General features: G+C 39.1%; 1 protein-coding gene across 1 annotated transcript in view; it reads left to right on the top strand.

Moving 5' to 3' along the window:
• The window catches only part of MYO3A (myosin IIIA), a 121,183-nt gene that overhangs the window by 36,025 nt on the left and 59,655 nt on the right, over positions 1-25,503 (top strand). The window contains exons 5-9 of the mRNA XM_074573422.1: positions 325-424; positions 14,008-14,084; positions 15,360-15,505; positions 17,193-17,258; positions 17,680-17,835. Coding sequence (XP_074429523.1) covers positions 325-424; positions 14,008-14,084; positions 15,360-15,505; positions 17,193-17,258; positions 17,680-17,835 — 545 coding nt within the window. The remainder of the gene's footprint in view (positions 1-324; positions 425-14,007; positions 14,085-15,359; positions 15,506-17,192; positions 17,259-17,679; positions 17,836-25,503) is intronic.

Raw genomic sequence — 25,503 nt, 5'->3', positions numbered from 1 at the left:
CAAGAGTGGAGTGGAGGGACAGAATCACCTCCCTCGACCCATTTCAGCACCAATATACTGAAGTCTTGTCCTGGGAAAGCATGTGACAATACTTTAATTAACACCAGCTATGCTTGCACCTCCCTAAATGTCAATAAAAATATCTATTCTTTCTGATGTGCCAAGTGTTTTTGTGGTAAGAATGACAATTCTGTGGTTTTGGATTAAAAAAAAAAATCTATTTTAAGTTTTTTCATACTTTTCTGCTACCTTTTTGTTTCTGCAAATGTAATACAGAGAATAAAGCTGTTAGTAAAACGTCCATGTTTATATCTCACATTCCAGGGACTTCAGCATTTGCATGAAAACAAAACTATCCACCGTGATATTAAGGGAAATAATATCCTTTTGACCACTGAAGGAGGAGTCAAGCTTGTGGATTTTGGTATGTTGTGTTTACTTATATATACAAGCAGTGTTGTACGTCTGAAGCATGGAAAATAAAATAGAGGAAACAAATCAGAAAAGATGAATTATATTAACCTTTTATTAAGATTTTGAGTTTTTCATTAAAAATCACTTGGATAACCAAAGTTACTTTTTAACTTGATAGAAATGAAGTATTCACAGGCTCAGTGTTTTTACAACTTTAGGTTTTCCAGCCATTTTGCTAGTGCTGTTAAGATAGCATGGCTAATGAGTAGAAGTTATAATACGGTGTAAGTGCCAAATGCTTTAGGGCAACACAGTAAGAGAAGTGGCAAACCAAGTTAACAGGGTATAAAATCAGGTTGGTGTTTAGTTCCTCCAGGACCACGTGCTGGCTCAGTGAAATTAAGGGCTGATAGGCAAAAGCTTCATGTTGTATGTGAAAGGACTTAGCACTTACTAGATATTGTGAAGAATGGGAGAGCTCCACCTCGGTCACGTATACTCAGTAGTTTGACTTGAAACGAAACAAGACATACTACCTGAAGGCAGTAGAGAGGGAGATATTATGTAGGTAATCCCCACTTTCCAAAGTCTGGGAATACTAACAGATTACTTTTGGCAAGTCTTAACCTAAGACTTGGCAATAAATGGAAAGGGTCTGTTAGGCATAAAGTGATTCTTGAATGCTGGCATCTGGTTTTACCACCAGAAGGCAAAAGAGGAGACATTGGTAAGTGGGTGCAACCTGTTATTTATCAGCTGTACCATAGTGATTTTCCTTAAAAGTGTATTGACAGTTGTTTTATTTAAGGCAGGTATAAAAATTTGCAATAGTTGCTATTATGAACAGTTATCCTCTGGTAGCGCACTGTCTTCTAATGTTTAAATTCAATGTATCAGTCACTACTCATAGCATATCAGCAGTAAACATCAAGGTTCCATTCCACAGATGGAAAATCTTAATTTTTTCTTTACCCTCATATTTTGTTAATGAGATTTATTCAATTAATACATAACAATTGTTTTAACTAATCATGAAATTTTAAATCCCATTAGTGTTGTGTCTTCCTGCCAGTAGATCGTATTTATGCAACTCTCATTACTTCACACGCAAAGACCCCACAACTCTTAGGGTTACTAATTCTTCTGAAAATTCATGTGTTTATATTAATTATTTATTCCTCAGATAAAATCTTCAGTTGAAAAGTCTTCAGACTTCCTAAATTATCTGCCATACACTTACCTGTGTTTTCTGCTAGTCTGGAAGTTTAATGTGAGGCAAAATCAATATTTTTCCCCACAGGTTTTTAATATGTTGTTAATACTAATTTTTTTAAGGTGCTGAAGGCAATTAGAGCTGTGGAGGATCGATGCTTCTGAAAATTAATTCGCTTATGCAGATGTCAAAACATACAAGCTGTAGGGATGAGGACCTGAATTCTTTATTCCCCAGTTACTGCAGTCTACTGCTAAGGCCGTAATTGAAAAATAATCTTAAAATCTTGTGGGAAAAATTGTGATGCCAAAGCACAGATGAGAACGTGCACAAGAAACAAACATACATGTACACGCGTTTATGGGGGTTGAAGAGGGGCTTAATAATATCTGCAGTCCTTCCTCTCAAAGGAATATAAGAACCTCACCTTAACTTAAGAAAAGATAGAAATTCTCTCTTGCTTCTCCCCCCTGCAAACCAATCTAAAGCCAATAATGAGTAGTTTCAAATGGGAAAAATGTATGCAGTCTTCATAAAATCATCATGGAAGACATACCATTCATCTTTCAGGCTGATATTTAAGGCTATTTGGCTAGGATTTGGGAGATTTGTGTCTTCTACTTAAGAGGATTTAAACCCACATTGATCAGATTCCAAGAGTATTTTTTAGCCAGGAATGTGAGTTGATCAAAATCTCCCATGTTGACACTGCTACAGACTGTTGTACGTAAACATTTATTGGATCAGGGACTGAAACTCATCCTTTTACTATGTAAGCCTGTGAATCTGCTGGCTACAGAATGAGATAGACACGCAGGCACAATCTCCTTTTCTCCCAGTAAATACTCAGTGGAAGCAAAATTTTTGTTTTAGGTTGAACCAAATATTACATGGGGCCAAATAAACAAACAAAACCAACTCAAATAATCACACGGCCCTTTCTAGCGTGCACACAGCTTTTCCATTGTGGAGAGGGGAGCAGAGACAGCGGTCCTTTCTTGCACAGCAGTGCTGACTTTCCAGAAGCTTTGTTTTGTGACACAGTTTATACACATTGCCTTATGGTGGTTGTGTCATAGGCATTTAGGTATGCTGTGACCATAGTTTCTGAACACTGCGCAGTCTGTAATGGATGACCTTCACTCTTATGAGGAAGTAAATTACTATAATTCCCAGTTAACAGCTGGGGACCTGAAATTTTGAGAGATTGAGTTGCTTGAGGTGACACGGAAAGCGCACGGAAAAGCTTTCCCAAAATCCAGGTTAACAGTCTGAGCTGTTCGCCTTTCACAGAGGTATTGATAGTTAAAGAGATGAGAGAGACTGTGAAAGAATACCATGGTAGTACCTCACCCAGATTCCTTTGAAGAGTGAAATTTTTGCTTTCCTGCAAAATTCTGCTGTAATAATTGCTTAATCATCTGAGTAATATTCTCCTGTGTAAGAAATACCCAATCCCAGTTGATAGATTAATGATCAAATCAAGTAAATAAGTTTATAACACCTCCACAACAATGCTACTGGAGCTCAATTCCTTATCAAGGAACTGCCAGATAGCAGTTTTAGTTTAAACTGTCCAAGCCACAAGAATTTTTAAATACTGTTACGGGGGAAGCATCCTCTTTCTTCACATCCATCCGGTATGATAATTTAGATCAGCAGAGATAAATAAAATCATTCTTTTTTACTACAGATAATGCGGAGCAGCCAAGGGGACCTAGTCTACGCACATCCCATGATCACAGATTCAGTCCCTGAATTCATTAAACTTCTAGATATGTTAAAAATCCATATTTTCCTTGTAAGAGAAGAAGGTTGACTGAAGGCAGTTTTGCTACCTGAACATTTGTGGAAATTAGCTGTTAAGCTGTTCTGGTAGAAGACCTTTGGGGAAGGGTGTTACACCTGAGAATCGCAGCAATTATGCTCCAAGCAAGGAGCATCCTCTACCGCATCAATACAAATAATAAATAGCTGCACTATATTCTGGTGTGGCTGCTATATTTTCAGTATAGGATGGAGATTTGGTAGAAAAACATACATTTATGTTAAAGTTCCCTTAAAGTTACATTGAATTCCCTGCAGCACTTTAAAGGGTGACAGCTATATAATACATTGTATAAAAAGAATTAGAGGCAAGCAAGGTGTGAACCAAATTCCCTTTTTATAAATAATCTTAATTATATTCACAGTTGCTGATTAGTGTTCTAGGAAGGAAATCTTTTACATCTGTTTTCTCAGATTCCTGGTTGTATGCAGTGGATTGGTGTTAGAGAGACAGATTTCAAAAGAAATTTTAAGCACTGAAGGTGAAGAAAAGCACCTAATAAAATTTAAAAAAACTTCTAGCATGTAAATCCATATTAATTTAATGCTAAATACCTTGTGAAAGTCTTGTGACAAATTTATCTGCAGCCTTTACTGCCTAAATATCTTTCAGTGTCTGACCTTGTTTCATCAGTTAAAAAACTGGCCTGAAGTCACTTGCACACATAGCACACCTCATCTGTAATAAAAATTCATATATTCATCTGCATCTTACAATGTGTAACCATCTGCTTATGCTGACAAATACTTGCTTCTTTGAATAGTCCCTCTCAATTCAATTACTTTTCCTGAAATCAGGATGCTGCATGGGGCCTTTCACTATTAAATAATGTTAGTCTAAGACATAATTCCTGTTTGGAAATTCTGAGATGTCAAATAATTTGTTGTTCCAAAACATGAGAAAAGGAACTTATCTGTATTATTATTGTTATTATTCTAGCTTTGGTCTGAAAAAGACCAAGTGACATTTCATTTTGAAAGATCTGACATGTTTCTGAAATCCCCTACCATTGCAGCGAGGCTGGCAGCTTGAAAGCCAGAGATTTTCACGCTTATGTGTTACTGAAAGAAGAGGATCCTAGAGGACACAACTCCCTATCAGCAAACTAGACAGGTTGCTGACGTGTGGAGAGTCATGGAGGAAAGAACCATTTTTCCACTAAAAGTTTTGAAACATCTGCAGTCACGTGGCAAATGATTCTTTTTAGCTAAAAAGAGGAGAGTGTAATGCTGATGGAAAATTCCTCTTCAGCTGTGTTTTTGAGGGTTGACCTTGTAGGTTGATAGTCTTGAACAAGAGCACAGGTAGCTCATACTTCTGTGGGACTGCTGAAGCCTGCTGTCACAGCCTAGAAATATCTCAGGATAAGCAGCTGTTGCCTTGGAAATGTCCAGAAAAAATGTAAGTATAAATTGCACTCCACCACTTAGGCAAAAGCATAGTTTTCCAGCAGCGCTGTTCCTTGATGAAGGCCACATCCTTCTATGCATCAAATGAAAACATACTTTCATACCACATATAGTAAGGCTGTTGATGTTATTACCATGAAAGGTCATTGGGGAAAAAAAAAAGTCAGACATTTAGATGGATATTAGAAATACTCAAGTTCCCATAATGAAAATAAGATGTTGGAGGACTCATTAAATCTTTGGAATTCAAGCCTATTTCTAACTACAAGAGATCCTATGATTCCCCCCAGTTTCCCTAGTACTGTCACTGTGGGAAAGGGGATATTGAAAAGGATTGGCACTGTCTATTTTCAGTTTCTTCTTAGGTATTTCATTAATGGCATCTAAAACTCTCCATCATTAGAGCCTTTGGATAAGCAATACATAGGAAAGATCTAAGGTTTTTTTATGGGTAAAACAGGTTCCAGTGGAAGATATGGAAAGAAGGTAATGCAATCTCACTGCTGCAGGCAGATGGTGGAAAATTACAAGCTGTTCTGCATGCACTTAATAGAATAATGACTTCAAGGGTTCCTCAGTACTGTGGATAAAGAGATCGCATACTTAAAACATGTATTATAACATTAATGGAGTATATAGTGAAGATAAGGTAATTTTTGTACTTAAAAACATGCTTAGTTTGCATTTTTCTGCCTTTTTTTTTGTTTCAAATGTCGGAAGTATTGGTTTTAAAAGTTGCATGTGAATATTGTCTTGACATTCCAAATGCAATTTTAGATAACATACTTTGCATGTATCTAGCACAGTTTTGTAGTAGATGTATAGTAGCCTGAGTCAACAAGAGATTTAACCTGAGTATGACTCATTGGGGAAAAAAAAGATTGGGGGAGGGAATACTGTGTTGCTTTATTTAGACATACTGAAAGCTGACATTACTTTGCTTAATACTTGAACTATTTCTGCCATGTAGTTTGGAAACTGCAGGTAGACAGAGGTCAGCTTTTGTGTTTGGAATGTAATAGGGTTATTATTTTGTTGTGAAGAGAATGATCGTTCTTCTTTTAAAGCTATTTGAAGTCATCCAAAGTTAAGAGCCAAGGAGATCTGAATGCTGGCATTTCTGGATGGCCTTCTTATTATTGCAAATTGCAACTTGGTGAAACAGGTCAATTGTAAGACACTCTTTTTGGTAGTGTATTTTTATATTGACCCTATTTTTACTTTAAAATGTATACATAATTTAGGTAATACTAAATGAAAGCATTAAGTTCATTTCATAATTCAGTTGGGTTCATAAAGTAAATTTTTGGGGAATTTTTCACTAGAAAGAGCTTGCAGTAATTCTGCCAGCGTTCTCTGTTGTGACTGAGTAGTGGTGCGCTACTTCTTCCTTACAAATTATGGAATGTTAGTAATGCTTTACCACTACTAGTGATCAGTAACAATTGATCAATGTAAGTTAGAATGCATAGGTGTTTTTTTCGTGTTTTATTGTATGATATTCGTGCCTATTGTGTTACAGAAATACAGGCCAAAATGTTTACAATTCTGTGACTATACTATACGGGTTGAGTTTTTGAAGTGTAGATGAGCCAGCAGCTGCTATAATGACACAGCAAGAGCCATAAAATCAGTTACAGTATACAGCATGTCCAAAATAATAGAGACAATCTCAAAGTAATTAATAGTCCATGGTAAAACTCCATCTTAATAGTTCCATGTGCTTAATTGCTCATCTCTCCTGTTTTTCTGATGCATGAGGGAGCTTTCTGCTGCTCTTGTGGGGAAAGCATCTGAAATCTTGGGTCAGAGGTTGGGGGGAACCACAGCACTGAGCTTCATCCTTTCATCGTGACACCTCACCAACTCTCTTGCATTCCCTTGCTGTGACGCAGTGCTGTGGCCTCCCCCTACAACGAACAGGCTTGGTAGATGCAGTCCGTTGACCGATCACAGATGAGTCTAGCAAGCCTTGTGTGGCAGATGGCATTGCAGAGGCAGAGAAGGCTCACAGGACTGTGCTGCAAATGCACGCAGTCCAGGTCGGGCTGCAATGGATTGGGAGTCTAGAGCCACCTTGTGCTCAGTGAGTAGGCTGAGAAGCCAGTTGTGAGTGATCCAAGTTCGAGTACTGGGGGGGCATTTTGGGGAAGGACACTTTAATCTCTGTCCCTTTTAATATATATCATGGTTCTCAGCCTCGTATATCCTGCTGACATTGAAGAGGAGCTCAGCATGACCTTGAGTAGTTTTCCAAACTTTTGTAGATTACTTATTCTGGAGTAGTCAGAATATCTATTGCACCTCTTTCCTCTTGCCCTGCATTAGCTATAAATGCTGTCTGAATCATTCTGCAAAAATGAAACAATTAATTAAAATAATTTAATTTGAAAGTATTCAAAAATAAAATAATTTTCTTTCTGCCCTTAGCTTACTTTGAGCAATGAATCATAGCAAGACTTGTATTTGCGTTAGTCATTCTAGCATGCATCCATAATAAAGCTGTCTGCTTCACTGATTCAGATCAAAACCAGACTATTATTGTGTTGTCATTTCTGCATACCATATAGCATGACATTCACATGTTGCTTCTAAAAAGCATTTACTAGGGGACTGTGGCAGAAGCCAATAAAAGTAAAAGACTTTGAAGAAAGCTTTCTTCGTGAGCAGCTTGTCAAACTGCTTTGAATCCAATCAAAGTAATAATTCCAAATTTTTCAAACCAGGGTTAGCAAGGATAAGATGGATTGTATTGACTTGAGCTGTGGAACATTTTCATTGTTGAATGTTTAATTCTTTGTTGAAGGCTTAGTCCTTAAAAACTTATTTTATGGGCCATGTGTGAATGAAAACCTTTGTGCTGTTCACTAACAACAAAAAGAAATCATGTGGCCAAATGCTGTATCCAGGATAAGCCGTTCACTTGGTCTTTCAAATATTTTCTTCTACTAATTCACATAAAGATGTCACTGATGGCTTAAACATTAAAGAAGCTTGACACAGAAAGCTTGTGTCATATGCCAGAGACACAAGAAGCGAGAAAATAGCCCATTCTGGCCAGCAAAAAAACCTCATGGTTTTCTCATGGGTCACAAAATAGTCATCTCTTAAGGTTATTAGAAACATTCTGGTCTTACCTGCGTAGACTAAACCCTATACATTTTTACCTGAAAGTTGAACCCAGTGATTCGTTTGTACTGAAGTATTCCAGTCCTTAGGTCTTTTAAATACTCTGTCCCATCAGCATAGATGTTGCCAGTAACCCAGATAATCCTAACAGGAAAACCTCCAGGGTTTTCCCAGCCATACAGGGAAAAAAGTCCTTTTTCAGTCTCAAAACTGGCAGTCAGTTTGAAATGGAAGCATTGAAGGCAACATCTAAGGAGAAGGACTTTCCTCACCAGCATACTTCACCAGATTGTGTATAGCTGCACAAATCCCTGAGGCTCCAGAGAAGACTAGCTCTCCTATCTAAATACATCTGGCCAATTGTGCATCAGGAAGACAAATGTTCCTGTGCATCCCTTTCAGGAAACCAGCTGAAGCCCTGAAGCATGAGATTTGATTAGAATCGTTGGCCTCGTGCCACAGTGAACTGTCGGGAGCTTGTGGAGGGCAGCCCGTGGACGCCTGCTCTACTGGGGGCCATGGAGAAAGGGTGCAGTCTGAAACGTAGACTAAGGGAAGGCAGAGTATGCTGCCACGCTATCCTGCATAATCTCCTATAACACGAAGGTTCCTGCATTTCTTGAAGAAAGAAGCTGTATTAAAATATTTTGTTTAAAAAAGATTATATATCTCATGGATGTAGTGAACGTTCTGCTTTTTTTTGGTCACTGTTTGCTATTTTATTATCAGTATGTACCTTGTAATGATTCTGTATCTGATGTAGGATTTTAATTTTATTCCTTATATGCCTATAAATGCCTTTTCTTTGTCTTTAATTCTTGTGTTGAGTTTACAGTGAAAGCCACTGGACTTAATTTCCGTTTGTATCACTATATTTTTTAGTACATATTAGCTTTTTTATCCCCCTTTTACTCCATGCCTCCTGGTTTTGCAGTAAACACCATGGATTTTTCATCTCCCAGGCAGTTCATATACATGGTCTTTTGGATACTAAGCTTTTGATCTTTCTACACTTGTAAAGGGCCGTTTGGTTATCTTTTGGCTATGCCCTATTTCAGTTAAAGATTTGCATCTACAGTGCAAATGTGTTTTCCTGAGTGTTTGGGAAAGTCTAGATTAAAACACTATGTGCATTAAAATTACATAAAGACAGGGTATGTGGTGATAAAGGACATGGGTAAGGCTGTAGCATTCAATGTCGTCTTTGCCATGGTCTTCACTTGTAAGACTGGCCTTCAGGAATTCCAGACCCCTGAGACCAGTGGGAAAGTCTGGAGCAAGGAAAACTTACCCTCGGTAGAGGAGGATCAGGTTAGGGAGCATTTAAACGAATTGGACACACACAAGTCCATGGGACCTGGTGGGATCCACCCAAGAGTGCTGAGGGAGCTGGCCGATGTCATAGCAAAGGCCACTGTTGATAATCTCTGAAAGGTTTTGGAGACTGGAGAGGTTCCTGATGACTGGAAGAAAGCTATTGTCACTCCTATCTTCAAGAAGGGCAAGAAGAAGGACTTGGAGAACTTCAAGCTGTTCAGCCCCACTTTGATCCCTGGGAAGGTGGTGGAGCATGTAATCCTGGAAATCATTTCCAAACATGTGAAGGACAAAAAAGTGATTTGAAATAGGCAGCATGGGTTTATAAAAAGGAAGTTATGCTTCATCATAACCTAACGTAACCTTTCAACATAAAATGCTGCTGAAAATTCTAGTTTTTGGCTCCTCATTTCAACTTTGCTTCCTATTTCTTTATTTCCATCGTATTGGTCAGAACCCAATTTTAGTTCTAGGTTTAATTTGAGTGCTTATCAGTGAGCAGAAGTTCTCAAACATGCTTTTCTGTCAACAGCTCGCCCAAGGAAACAGTATTGCCTCTGTGCACTTTTCATTTAGAAGTTTGCTTTTGATGTGAGTTGATAGTCTATAAGGAATTCTGAGTATTGACATTGTTTCAAAAAGGTTCTGAAATGTTTCTTGTATAGTCATCAAACCAACCACTTGTGTCCTTATGGCCTGTTAGTAACATTTTCTATTAAATATCTTTATGCTTTCTATCCATGTTATGTAATTAAACCTGGGAGAAGCTCTCTGATCTCCCCTTACAGTCTCGGTGGAGATGCCACATACTTGCAATACAGTTGCATGTGGTTACGCACCTGGCGTGTTGTGACATTTGCCATTTGAACTATCAGAATTTCTTTCCCTGTTGTCTTTTGTCATTATGGGTTATGACGGAATTATGTGTATTATTTTTTTAGCATTTTTAAATGCATTTCAGCTGATCTGTCTGAAAATATCCTGTCTAGATATGTATCATTACACAAATACAACCTGAAAGAAGGAAAAAAAGAAGCGAGACAGTGTCAAAGGTAACAGCAGTTACAGAGGAGTTGAGTTATGACCCCCTCATTGTTGCATGGGAAGTAGCTACTTCCCTGTTTGCATCTTGTCAAGAACGATGGCAGCTTCTCAAAGCTAAGCTTAGAGTGCTAAAAGAAAACCTTAAACCATTAGGACTTGTTGCCTCCAGATCTAGTAAAACGGTAGAGTTGAGTGATTTATGAGGGACTGCCCTCAAACTATTGGACAGAGAGACAAGGAAGGAGAAGCCACTTTTTGCACCAAACAGCGTGGAACAAGAATGCCAAAACATATGTGCCAGTGGGCTTAAGGGAATGCAGCGTAAGATACTGCTGCTGTTTTACGTCTGTCTCTTTAGGAGATAAAAAAAATGTTGGGAAATAATTCAGAGCATTTCAGTCTGTTTAGATCTGTGATATTGACAGTGTGAGCAGTTTTTTGGTCCGGAGACTAGCTTGAGGAATGATCAAATTACAGGTTCTTGATCCAAAGAAGGTCACAAAGAGGATGCTTTGGTATAGAAGTGGACACTGGAGGCACAAATGAAGAAGGGTTATGGAAGAGGTAGCCAGAGGCAGTGGGATAGCTTGAGTGTGAGCCCTTTGGGTAGGGTCTGTGGTTTTATGTATGAATATGGTGGCTAGCGTGTTGGGAATGGAGTCTCCCTGCTGCTGAATGTGAATTTAGTAGAATTTGGTAGGGCTTGCCATCCCCCCATTAGCGTCAACCAGTAAAACGTGCATACTTCTGTCACAGGACATAATCATAAAACGATGTTGTACAGCCTCCCAATTTAGATCAGAACAGTGTCTGCTCAGATTGAGCGCTACTATGAGACAAATCTTTCCTAATAATGGGGAGCTCATTTCTCAACTGTTTTTCTTTTATTGACTGTTAAGGTCATAAGTAGGTGGCTTTACTTTCAATGGTATTCCAATATCTCTGGTTTTGCAATGAAAAGCTTGAAGAATATGCATGGTGTAAGTCTACTAATTTCCAGTTTTTATTAGTCAACTAATGCCTGAAAAAAAAGAAAAAAAAAAAGCCTTTCAGCTATATGCACGATATTTCTTTTGGGTATGTTGTGCATTGATGCTATTAATGCATTTATTAAGCTCTTCACTTTCATAGGATTTACAATTTGTATATAATAAACCACCATTTTATGACATATTTTTAGATTTTCTTAGGAGAATATTTGACTCATCGTGCAACAAATCAGTAGTGAAGGGGGAGGAGCAAGATGTTTTTGTTAGAAAATGTATACGTTAAAAAAAGCTGGCCCACTATATGCTTGACTGGTCACTGAAATGCTGGAAGAAATGTTACTAAGTGTGGAATTACATCATCTTTCCTCTATACACAGAAAAAGCCCAAGGAAATATCATTTGTCATAAGACCTATGCTCCGTAATCTGAAATGCCACTTTACTGCTAAGAGCAAAAGGATAAGAAAACAAACAAAGAAAAAGCACATAAAAAAACCCAAGAGCCTAAAGAAAGTAGTAGTGAACAATTCAAATTAAATCAGCTTTTTACTGAAGTAAAAAAAGAGGAAAGAGGAAAAAATCCTTCAGTTTATTTAATAATTACAGTTCAAAAAGACAAAAATCAACAGTGCATAGACAGAGAAGATTGTGCACATTAACGTTCTTTTTATATTTTGTTCCTTATCTCTACAGAAAGTTATGATTATTTATAAAATCTGACATTGGGAGTCACAAAAATTTAGTTAGTGCCTTTCTTTGCCTGCAGATCTGAATCCCGTTTCCTCGTCCAAGACTGCAAAAAAAAGCTTAGCACAGGGGACTCCCACAGCACGTAGAAAGGGAGAGGGGAGAGTAGCCTCCTCCCCCTCCAAAACTGAGGATCACGTAATGATGTCCGTTTGCATCACTGCAACGGTGACAGACCTGTGGTGATGTGTGCTTACTCCTTGCTTTCTGAATGACACGTTTTGCTGAGGGCTCGGAACAGCCACAGACTCCATGAGCCGGAAGCTGGACCTCAGACAACTCCTTGAGGGAGCAAAAACAAAGCCCCTGCTTAGCTGAGCCGAAGCAGGATTGATGGACTTTGTGCTAAGACTCTCGTTGTCCTGCTTTCTGCGGTGCAAACAGCGTGCACTGGACTTTCTGCAGGCACGGAGAGAGGAAGAGGTTCAACTTTCTCAAGCCTGGGGTAGACTAGAGGAAGGCAGCCACAAGAGCATTGGTTGTGTTTGTCTCAAAGGAACAGGCGGGATCTTTCTTGCTGCCTTATTTTCAGCAATTATATACATTTCTGTGATGGACAAATGCAAATATTTTGTGAATTAGAGCTGAATACATAGCTTTAGAGTTAAAAAAAAAAACCAAACACATTGAGCCTTCTATGGTTTCTTGACCTCCACTGAAAAAAACAGAAACGAATCAAATTTTATCCAGACAGAGGTTTAGTTAGTATTTCCACTGGGCAGTTAATGTGCATTGCCTCTGTTATGAACCATCTGCAGGGTTTTCGGGAAGATGAGGTCACGTGTGTTCGAACCAGACAGTACAGAGTTGAAACCGGCCAGTGGTGCTCACTGGAGCTTCATGTATTTCAGAGTGAAACTGAGGCTTTTTACATTTTTAAAGAGAAAGCAGACATATGTATGAAGGCAAAATAAATGACCTTCAGCATCAATCAGACTGAGCTTGGAACGAGAGTAGAAACACAGCACCTTTCTTCCCATCCATGATATCAGCACTTCAGAATATGCCTCTGGTGGACCTCACAGTTGGCTATGACTCACAAACCCATAATAGTTCAGGACTTGCTAGCTGAGGGGCTGTTCTTCTCCATGTGTTGTACTCTCCCCTTTGCACACACTAGAGATATTTGCAGCCATACCCCCTTGTATTGTAAGGCAGGAAATTGGTGTCAGGCTGGTCAGAAGTGTGCTGCAGCCCACTCAAGTTCCTAATATTTCAATGTGCTTTAATTTAAAACCATAAGGAATCCTTAGGCTTTAGAGTTCACTTTCCAGCTCTTGGCCTGAAATAGTTAATTCCTTAAACTACAGCTCATGTTACAAAGCTGATTTGCAGGCATTTGATGTTGCTTTGAGAATATGCTTTGAGCATGGAGAGCCTTCTGGTTTTGTAAGAATTTTTGTGGTTTCACTCTTTTGTTGTTTCTTTTTTATGGTAGAGCAGTGAAGAGATGAGGATAAGTATCTTTGATAGAGTTCAACCTGAAATATATAAATAATGAAACAGAGGTCTAGTGTCAGTACTGAGCGTTAAAAGAAAAAAAGAAACCGTGGAAAGTACAGTACTTTATTTTCCCCCCACTGAAGTGCTTTACCGCTCTTCAGGTAATACAGGGTATAGAAAAACCGTAATTAGCCAGTCAAAATATGTGGAGTCAGATTACTAAAGAAATGCTCATTTGGGACTAAATCCTGGTCCTGCTGAAGACACGGGAAACAAAGGATGCGGAGAACCTCAGCTGAAGTGCTGAGTACCTTCGAGGACTGGTCCTCTCTTTCCAGAGAACTGGAAAGATGTATTTGAGCTTCACCTGCGGAGGAAGTCGTAGCATGACAAGACAGGGATGACACCATTCAGAAGGACTGTCTTGGGTGGAAATAGCAGTTGCTGTGATTATAGCTTCCCTTCGTTCTTCCAGGTGTGTCTGCTCAGCTGACCAGCACTCGTCTCCGTCGGAATACCTCCGTGGGCACCCCGTTCTGGATGGCTCCAGAGGTTAGATTCATGTTTCAAAACATTTTGTTGGTGGTATTCAAGTTGCCGCATTCTGCATTTCTGCTCTTTGTCTTTCTTCCTGACCACTGGACTTTTCACCAAATGAAATAGCAATGTCCTTTAAAAAAGTGTTTTAAACCTTTTTTCTTACATGTTTACATTAAGTTAAAATGGGGTTTATTTTCAAAATTGCAAGGTTAGAGCCAGAGAGCAAGACATTGAATTGCTTACTGAAAAGTTACAGAGGAGAGAGTACTACCATTGATCCTTTCCAGCCTTCCAAGCCCTGAAACTATAGGTAGATCATCTCCCCATGGATGGAAGGAGCCAAGGGTGGTACTGTGATACATTGTAACTTTTATTTTTGGATTTCTACACCTGGTAGGTTTTTAATACTAGATAGCCATAGCTGACAGCAAGAAATGGAAGAGGTTATTATGAATAAATGATGCAGTATGTATGTTTGGAGATTTTTCCAGCCTGAAATTGAAGCATATAAAGATGCATTTTAAGCTGAGACAGGAAAAATATTTTGATATAAATAAGCCTGTGTACTTACACTATTTGTGCGCACACAAACACAGGCATATACATCTGTTTGTAGCACATGAAACTGCCTTGTTTATGCATGTGTATTTTTATAAACATACTCTGTTTATACACATTGGTCTAGCCATGGAGCTAGCAGTATACACATTGGTTTAGACCTGTAGCTAATGGTAGGAAAAATTCTAGGTTCATCCGGATGAACTGAAATGTGTACGAAATGAAATACATTTGCTGTGATCCAGTGGCAAACATGTTGTCAAGAAATTGGCTTTATCTTGAAATTGGATGATTTGGCCGAGTAACGACCCAGTAGGTGGTGATAGTGAATTTAACTTCGGCTTTCCTGCCTGTTTCACTTCATGGAGAGAGCAGTATAGTTCCATGAGTGATTTTGAAGGAATAATCCATAGAAAAGAGATTTAGGGTTGCTGAGTTTCCTGCGACTTCCCTCAGCCATGGGATGCAGCTGAATAGCCAAGGATTTGCACCCTTTTGTCAGATCAGGGAACATCTGGTCAGAGAACCTGGTGTTCAGAGACACCTGCTTTCTCTAGTTTAAGCATTGCTTCTTTCCAGCAACAGGGTGCTTTAGCTCGCTAAATGTGTGCAAGTCTGTTTATTTCACCCAGTATCTCCATCCTGTAAGAGATTCTCCCAGCTCTGGGTGTACTCTTAAATTCAGACATTTGAACATCCAGTGACCATCCCAGTCTTTTACTCCAACAGGTGATTGCCTGTGAGCAGCAGCTAGATAGCTCCTATGATGCCAGATGTGATGCGTGGTCACTGGGTATTACTGCAATAGAGTTGGGAGATGGAGATCCACCTCTTGCTGATTTGCACCCTATGAGGGCACTCTTCAAAATACCAAGGTAATATCTTGATGTGTTTATTTCTTGCTGGGTTAGACTGAACTTTTTCCTTTACTGTTACTTTCTTCAAACTTTGACTGTAAAGGTATGTAGAGTTTCTTTATATTATTTATACTAGGAGGAGGTTAGAAATACTTTGTCCAGCTGTATTTTCTGCAGGCTCTGCTTCAACCACGTGCGCACAATGAGAAGTTCAGAGCTGGCTGTGGCTACGTTTGAGACAAAGCCATAAGGCCACCTCCTGAGTGGACTGCTGCCCAATATACATGAGCATAGGACTTAGCTGAGTCCCGTGTATTCTGTTACAAAGAATGACTTATGATAGAAATACAGAGTCTGAGTATGGCACTGTGAAGAACAGGCCCCATACGTGACCTCAGGAGTTATCTCATGTCCTTTGAAGCAAAGTATTGTTCTACCACTCACATACATTTAGGCTGCCACTTTTCATTAGCTTGTGCTGCTCCTGGCAGTTCCAGCGTTGCTGTCCTCAGGCAGTGCAAATAGCAACTTCTTTTGTGTTTTCTTTGAAGCTGGAGATAAAAGTACCAAAAGTGCCTCTTACAGTGTTTCAAAGAACATCGATCTCAAAGTATGTAGGGGATGATCATACAGCAGTTTGTGGATTTCACTCTAACAGCTGGAGCAGTACCACAACAGTTGAGACCACATAGTATACATGAGTGCTTCACATCCTTTTCAGTCAAGTCACCCAAATTAGTTTAAATTACCTTCACTTTTAAGAAATCTTGGCTGACTTGGCACTGAAGCAGAGCATGAACGCCCTTCTTACCTTTATTGCTATGGGAAAAGCAGTTACAAACTGCTGCGGTCAATCATTTCAGCTAGGCCTTCAAAAAACATCTGGCTTATACCCTTACAAATACTGGGCACCTTTCTGCCGTGGAGCAAATATAAGATCAGTACCCTTTCATTCTATTAAGTAAAACCTGAAAATGATAGAGTAAACATCAAGCAGCAATTAAAGAAAAGCAGTTATGACGATTGAAAATTAACAGAAAAGTCACCTTGTCTGTAGGTCATTCCTTTTGTCTTCATGACTGGACTCAGTGAAAATGGCACCTCTGTTTGAGTGGAAGACAACTGTTAAAATAATTTGAACCAAATTAACACCTAAAATAAACAGCCCTAACAACAGAAAAGAAAGTAGTAGTATTTATTTACAAGAGATCTGTATTTAGTCCTTCACTTGACTTCTGATTATCTTCTGACAAATGAGAAATAGTTAATAAAGAGCTAGTTCCACCTGACACTTTGTTCAGCAAGGTGATTAATTCAGTCCTCCTGAGAAAACTTAAAATAGAAATTCTTTTTAAAAATTCTCTTAAGAAAGTATATTATTTCAGCCTTAAAAAGAGAAACTTGCCATTACAAGTGAATAGTGATTAATGGGTTGTTAGTTTCCTTTCAGTTTATTGATTTGATTTTAAAAATTATAATGATTCTTAGCTACGCTTGGTAGATCATCTGCACGCTATTTCTCCTTATTAGTTATGTAAAGCAGGAGAACCAGTGAGGCATTGTATCATCTACCCATGCTCCTTTTACCAATGGAAATCAATACCTTTTTTCATTGGCCTTCTAAAACTCATTACTCAGCCTGCCTTCACACATTGTTTTTGTCAAGTAGTAGCTTATTAACTTATCATCACGCTGACCTTTGCAGGAATCCTCCTCCAACCCTACAGCAGCCTGAACTGTGGTCACCTGAATTCAATGACTTCATTAACAAGTGAGTAACAACTGAGACCACTGTAGCTGCATATGGAATATGTGTAAATGTCATATGTAAAATATATTTGTATTCTCTGTGGAAATCTGTTGCTACTAATGCTTTTCCTTAAAAACCTACAAATGACATTTGTAAATCCAGTTTGGCTCCAAGCGAGGCTCCAGATTTAAAACACAAAATAACAACATTTTAACACACTTGATGTTTCTGTTTTTCTTAATTTAAAGAATATTTTGTTTTAAAATGCAGTAATTTAACTTCTTGGACTCCTCAGTTCTGTGAAATCTTAACAATTTTCAGTACAGAGCTGTTGTGATTAAGATGGATGTATTTATTATGGAGGTATGAATGAACTACAGACAAGCATTTCAAAACTTAACAGCAATCCCTCAATGATCACGTGCTTTTTCTGCCAGCACAGGTGCTTGACTAAAGATTATGAGAAGCGTCCAACAGTATCTAGTCTATTGCAGCATGATTTTATTAAGCAAATTGAAGGAAAAGAAAACGCGCTACAGAGGCAACTCATGGAATTTATTGATGTTCATCAACAAATGGGAGTCACTGAAAAGGCAAGGTAAAAGTAGCTAAAAAGTAGACCAGTTGGGACAATTGTAATACTTTCACTGTTTCAGAATGGCTAGTGCTCAGAGAAAGATTCACCTCTCATAACTTTAGCTGGCCAAAAAGTAGAGAGCTTAATCTTTGGCATTCCCTATAGAACCAATGAAAAGAGAGGGGCTTTCTCTTTTCCCCTTTCTTCTGTGTCTCAAGATGCAGATTAGGATCCCAGCTTTCAGAGGGCACAGCAAAGGGCTACGAAGGTGATTAGGGGACTGGAACACCTCTCTTAGGAAGAAAGGCTGAAGGATTTGGGTCTCTTCAGTCTGGAAAAAAGACGACTGAGGGGGGAATCTTACCAACACTTATAAATACTTAAAGGGTGGGTGTCAGGAGGATGGGCCCAGGCTCTTTTCAGTGGTGCCCGGGGACAGGACAAGAGGTAATGGGCACAAACTTGAGCATAGGAAGTTCCACCTAAACATGAGGAGGAACTTCTTTACTTTGAGGGTGGCAGAGCACTGGAACAGGCTGCCCAGAGAGGTGGTGGAGTCTCCAACTCTGGAGACATTCAAAACCCGCCTGGACGCGTTCCTGTGCAACCTGCTCTAGGTGACCCTGCTCTGGCAGGGGGGTTGGACTGGATGGTCTCCAGAGATCCCTTCCAACCCCTACCATTCTGTGATTCTGTGAAAGCTAGGGTTAGGTGAAATTAATGTTTGGCATTTTCTTACATTTGCATTATCAGCGAATGTTTAGTTTAAGCAAGTATGCTAAAAGTGACTAGTCAGGTTCCTGCAAGAGTGGCATGCTACTGACTGAAAGAAGTGGTCATAGTACCAGATCTTGTTTTGAAAACTTCAAATCTTACATATTATTGAATAGATACTTTCTTTCTTCTGCTAGTATTTAGTAATACCAGTTCTGCATAAATCACTTAGCACCTGTTGGCTTTTATTTAAAGCAACTGAAAATGTCTTGGCTCAATTTTGCAATTTAAAAAAAAGACCACCCAGTACACTGAGGTAATGTGTCAGATTTGAAACGTAGTACAAGATTAGTATTGATGTATTACTGGTGCAACTTCTCCTGTGCTTCAAGGTAAAGGATGGTAATTTATTATTTTTTTTTAAATGGAACATAAAATTTAAAATAAATGTTGGCATTATCATCTCTATAGAAAAAGCTTACTAAAATCTACCACGTATCCTTTCACACATATTTATAGTAGCAATATATACAGCCATCTTCAGTTCTGATCTTGGAGAATTTTCTGTTTACTCTATCCTTTCAAGATGATAATAAAAAATATATTTCTAAATAATTTGTGATTTTCAAGTTTTCTTGGGCTTTGTGTAAGTGGATATGGGACTAGTAGTACTTTCTCTTTTCTGGCATTTCAGTAAAAACCTATGCAGTTGGCTCAAATTTAAGCCTGAGACTGGATTTGTATGTTCTATATGGTGCAGAGTTGACATTTGCTTAATCTGGAAAGATTCTGGAACTGAAATAAGATTATGGGATATCAGTGCTGAGCACTAAAACAGCGACATACTCCAGACTTCAAAAACTATTTATTTAGTTAGGTATAGTTAGGTTTATTTAGGTAAAATAAGTCCAGAACACTGAATTATATGAATTTAAATCCTGTTAACACTTGTGACACTGGTCCTTTCAAATCCTGAATAATTTTTGAAAATCAAGCTTCTAAGTCAGTTAAGTATCATGAGCTTTTTTACCCATTTTATGAAACTCATATGTTTGTTTTCGGTCAAGTCCTATTCTTTTTTTTTTCGAAATCCTTTCATTTTTTCATGTAAATGCTGCATAAACCAAATCACATAAACTTTCTTTTCCTATACAATACAAACATAAAGAAAGTGGCCCAATTTGCATGCATGAGCAGTCAAATGGCACAGGAACAGGACGATCTATTGGCACGTACTCCATCCTGTTTAGACTGTGTTTTATTAACTGATCACTCTTCACATGAACCAGAGTTTAAGGGAATATATTACTATGTGATGAAGTTACCTATGCTTTTACAGTTGATCAACTGTAATTTCTATATAAATGTTCCCAAAGGAGGATGGAATTTTCTCTGTGAAAATAATAATTTTTTATCTGAATCCGTGCCAAAAAAATAACTTATTTAATTAAGGGTGTAGTTTAAATGGTATGGTTAAACCAGTATCTTGATGTGTAGTGTCCATATTTCAGTTTAGCAGTTTAGAATACTAAAAGTAGGCTGAATCTAGTTTAAACTCATTTGCATTGATTTAACCAAGTCTTTTCATACCTGAGATCAGTTAAGGTAGTATGAAAGACTGCAAGTAAAAATCACATTTTAAAGTCACTGTACGTATAATCACTTCAGCTTGAACATATTTATTGACTACATTTGCTGGAAGATTGTCTTTCACAGTAGTGAATGCATAAGAGGATTAGCCACCTTCTAGAAACAGTAAGAATACCCATCTTAATATCTAGCGCTATTTCCGTACAAGCAAGAAAAGCAGAGATAATTTTTTAGTAGTTGAAATTGTAGTAAAGTATATACATCATTTTGCTTTAGAAGAAATTAGAATACCAGGCCTGTAAAGGACGTTACTACAGAATGGCATTTGGTTTTTTTCTTCTGTTGAATGATACACAGATCTTTGAATTCAGTAGTCATACTTTTTTTCAAGTCTTTAAATACTAATCGTATGTATCTTCTGACCTTCAATCTGCACAGAGCAAATGGTGTCAACACAAGCCTGTACAAAAGTACCATGTAAATCTGATTCAGAGTTAAGACATAGGCTGTGTAGTGACAAGTCACCTGAAAGAGTCTCATCTTAAAATCTCCTGGCTTTCTTTTCTTGATTATCCTGCTCTGGGACTGTTTTTACACTGGCATGTTAGGGCCCTACTGTGAAATTCCTGAACTTTCACCAATTGCTGGCAACTTTCCTTGTAAAGCTCCCTCCCGATCTCCAGCTCACACTCTCTTCGTCCATAATTTGAAGGCACAGTTCTCCCGCTTGCTGTCACTGGGAGGCAGGTAGTTTAAAGGATTAAAGAACCCTTCCTTCTACCGAGGGAAGAAATCCTCCTACCTGTGTCGTGCTGTATAAATGGGCATGACATATAAACTCAAGAAATTTGGTAAAGCTGACTTAAAGCTGAAAGTAAGGAATCCAGTTATTTTCTCAGTATGTGTTTCCTCTCCTCTTCAAATTATACTTTATTAATAAATATTTTGTATTTAAAAAAAAATAGTAAAATGTCTGGAAGTTAATAGCTGAGTTAATAGCTGTTTTTAGCCAATCCCTCAGTCACATACTTAGATTGTTGTATGTCACATTATAGCTGTTAAAATTTATAATTAGTGATGAAAATAATTATTAGAAATGAGTGGTGCAGCATATACCCAAAAACTGTTCTAAAAATACCCTTCTTGCTAGACCAAGGAAAAAAGCTTGCATTGTAAAGAGTTTTACTTTGCAACAGAAATAGCTGTCTTTGAAATGGCCTTCAGAACTGTCGCATCTACACCTGACAGTCAGGCTTGTACGACTTCTATCTTGAGCTGTTTGGCTGTCTTAATCTTGACTGCTTTTACAGTAATCTCTGCAGAAATATGCAATGATTAGTACAACGTGTATTTCCTGGGAATTATGACTCATTCCAGAATGAGCTGCCTGTGTGAGGGATATTCACTGCACCTAGATTTCAGCAACTGACTCTGGTCCCCAAGTTAAGAGCCTCATCTTTATATGCCCTCTAAATAAATATGGGAAAGAAACCCATTCTACTGCAAAGTGCTTGAGAGCAAGAGCTTTTGGGTGAGCTGAATTATACTAAGAGTTTGTCCTTCTGTATTGGCCATGTAGGGATAACACTGAAATCCAGTGACAGAGTGCTAAAGAGTTGCTCTATTTAACTATTTGGATACTTCAAGGAGGTAGGTTCATAGAAGTTCATGTACAACACGCACAAAGGTGGGTGTCAATTTATTTATCAGCATCACAAGCAGGGAGTACCATATAGTTTTCTTCCATTACGTTCCCTGATTGCCCAGAATTACGTCTTTTATTTGCTGGGTGTTCTCTCTTTCTGCCTCTGACTCATCCTGCCAGTTGAAAGCAGCTGATAGCAGTCCTTCAAGCTCAACTCTGCAGTGCAGGCCGTAGTGGAGAGTAGGAGATCACCATCCTAGCTTGACAAAGGCTAGGGAGCAAGCCTAGCCTAGCAATACTAGCCTTGACAAAGGCAGTATGAGGAGCAGAGTAAGATAGCTCACACAGAGTCCAGTGCTGCCTTGACCAAGGTCTCCAGATGAAATCTGTGTCAGAGTAGGGGCTTAAACCTGGGGCTTTGGGGTTCCAGACTAATCCTTGAGCACTTCAGGCTACTTCTCCTCTCCTGTAACTCAGCGTGGGCTTTGTTGTACCAACAAGGAACACGTATTCTTGCATTGAGGACACTCCTATGTAGGATGGCTATGCTACAAACTACTCTCAGGTTATGGAAACAATAAAGAATTTCTGGCAACACAGGCCTTAGAATAAGCAGATCTCCAGTCCCAAATGCTTGCAGCTAATACACGTCTCTACAGCAGAGCTAGAATGCGGTTCCAGTCTTCTTCCGTACAAAATGGGCAGCAGCAATGCCTGAATGGAGAATAGGTTACCTCACGAAGCAAAACAGGAGAAAGAAGTTCCTCTTGCATTCAGGACTCTCTGAGATTAATGCTCTGCAACTGCTGCTTTACTGTCACATCAGTTCACTTGCTCAGCGGCTCCTTTCTGAAGGTATCCCTGAAGGTGGGATACCTAACCAGGTATTGCTCACATTTGGAGCTTCCACCTTGTCTTCTCAGTATGGTTCTGTCTGTAGAGCATGGGCCTGACTCATGAGGGCAATGAAGAACTAATTCCAGAGTCCTTTTAGAGATATCTTACTTGCTCATTTAAGAAGACCTGTTTTTCCCTGAAATTTGTCTGGGATGCAGCTATTTCTCGAGCCTGAAGGACCAATAATTTGCATTTTTGCAGGGCACGGTAAACCAGCACAGACTTTAACAAACAGATGGTGCAGACCGAGACATGACCCAGCTGGCTGGACATGGACCGCTTCTGAACCAAAAGCCCCGTGGCTCTGCGGGGCAGCCCTGTGCTCGCAGCAGCACGGCATAAACTTGAGCACAGCTCCGAGGCTGCAGCCGGTGCGTAGAGGGAGCACAGGTTTGTCTGCAAAGCATTGTGCAGACACAGCTGGAGTCTATCAATACACTTGTCTAAATTCAGGTACAGGTTTTGTATAGACATAAGACTATAGTTTTACTTAAGCATATTTTACCAGATACATCTGTCAAAGACAAAATTTTGATTTCAAGTGTGAATTATTATTGCTCTGTGCAGCCCCCAGAGAAATAGAATCACCAGCAATGACAGACTCTGTACAGGTTTCTCTGTGTTGCTTCTTTTCCGTTTGTCACTTTTAATGCTGTTTGTAACTGCTGGGAGGTGTACAGCTGTTACCCCCTTCACCTGACAGAAAACTTGATTATTTTTAGTTTCTTCTTTACACCCAGACTAAGGCCAGCCCTTTTCCTGTCACTTCTTAGTCTGTAGATGATTCTCCAACCAGTTTAGGCAGAGAGTTCAACAGGGCATAGTGAGTCACACTTCCCTTTTCATGGTATTTTTGGAACTATCAGAAATCTTTTAAATACATTCTGACAATTTGAAGTAGAAAAAGCTGCAGTTGCCTCATTTTGATTTAACTGAATCTTGAAAGATAAGCGGGGGGGATGGGGTGGGGTGTGAAGGAGGATGCACAGAAACAATGCTGCCTTGACTCATTTTCTTGTCCATGCTGCGTTGATGTTTCTGGCCTTTAGCTGCTGGAATTGCTTGTCGAGCATGGCTGTAAGATTTAATGCCTCCAACAAATAATTTCTGAACAGAACAGAGAAACATGGTTATTTCAGTTCACAATGTCTGTGTGCATGACAATAACAAAATTTCAGCATTGATGTCAACAGCACCGACGTGGTTTTTTTAAGTGGTTGGAGTTTTAGCAAGTGAAGCAGTATAACTGCCCTTGAGGGCCCTGTGCCTTTTGACAGCAAAGCAGAAAAAATATTGTGTTCTGCAAATCTGCCGCTCTGCTGTACTCTTGAGAATGGAGAATATAATCTGGTTTAACAAGCACTAGTGTTCTCATAATGTCAGCTGAAGAGGATTACAGGAGAATCAATTTTATGTAATTAAACTTCCCTGGCATAAATAGAGATCATTTCCTTAAAAAAAAAAAAAAAAAACAAATCTTCATGACCGAAGCATTCCCTTCCCTTCCTGCAAGGCACTTGCTGACTTCTTACATTAAATGAAAAATGGTAATTGAAACAAATCTTGGGAAATACCACTCTCTCACTGATACGCAGTAAAAAAAAATAATGTATTCAATGCAAAACAATTCCATCAAAAATGGAAAGCATAACTTGACAGATGTCTTGTTTTGGGTCTTCCTTTGGCAATGGAAAAAATAGAACTGCAGAGCTTGATATAGTCCTGCGGTTCCCGCATCTTTCCCTCATGTGCATGTTGATAGGTCTTTCTCAAAGTCATGCTGATGTTAGCTGCATCCTCTGGACACACAATGACCTTCGTGTGGGAACAATGGAGAAATTGTTTCAACTATCCAAATAAAATTTTCACCTGAAACTGTTAAAAAGAAGTATAAATAGGAGCGTGAGTTATAGAGGGGACAGATTTCTATTGAGGGGGGTAGGATTTTGCCTGCACCTCTGGCTTTGAATGCAGTGGTATCCTTTAGCTGGTAGATGCAAATCCAGCAGCAGCAGACTATGCAAGGCTGAAGACTTAATTTAAATCTTAATATTACCACATCCTTTTTAATACAACCTGTGGGTACATACAACCAAAAATTATCTCACGGTGTTATTGCAAGGACGGTGCTATCAGGATAGCTCTTGCGGTACAAATGGGTTCCAAAGGAAAGAGAAGACGACATCAGAGCCAGGAGAGGTGCGGTTGCTTTACACCAGACCCATCCCTTTTGATGCTGCCTGCTTGTGTTCCTGTGTGTCTTCTGCTTCAACATATTTAAACATATACCACATTACAGTCCAGTTGTGGAAGTAAGAAGGCTCTGTTACTGCACTGTAGTATTCCCATTGCTTTTCACCTTTGTGTAGTTCAGCCTCACCATCATCCTTTTAACTCTATCTACAACAGTCTGTTTTGGCCTGTAGTAAATACTGAAAGGAAGAAAACATTGGAAGCGGGTTAGTTTCCCATGCAGCTCCAGGGTCCTAACAATAGTTTGAGAGTAGTCTGCAAAATAGCTGGGTGTAAACTGGCAAGACTTGGTCCCTCTCTTCCATCAGGGCAATGCAGATCCTGTTGATCCATACTGTTCATTGTGCTTCCTGGTCACTTACCCTCCACACTGGGTATTGGGGTGCGATATTGGCACAGAGGCCATGAAACTATGCTAGCTCTTGCAACAAAATCTTACATGTTTGTGTCTTGATATTAAGGCTGCCGAATTAGGCAGCTGTGGTGGGTATGAAACTCCTGCCTTTGCACTGTGGACAATGGAAAGACTCCAGTGGTAGCTGGCACCTTGCCTGAGGGAGGAAGAAACTGCTCCATTACTGGCACCTGGG

This window comes from Larus michahellis, chromosome 2, assembly GCF_964199755.1.
Source record: "Larus michahellis chromosome 2, bLarMic1.1, whole genome shotgun sequence".
Lineage (NCBI taxonomy): Eukaryota > Metazoa > Chordata > Aves > Charadriiformes > Laridae > Larus > Larus michahellis.
This window is presented reverse-complemented; position numbering and strand designations above follow the sequence as displayed.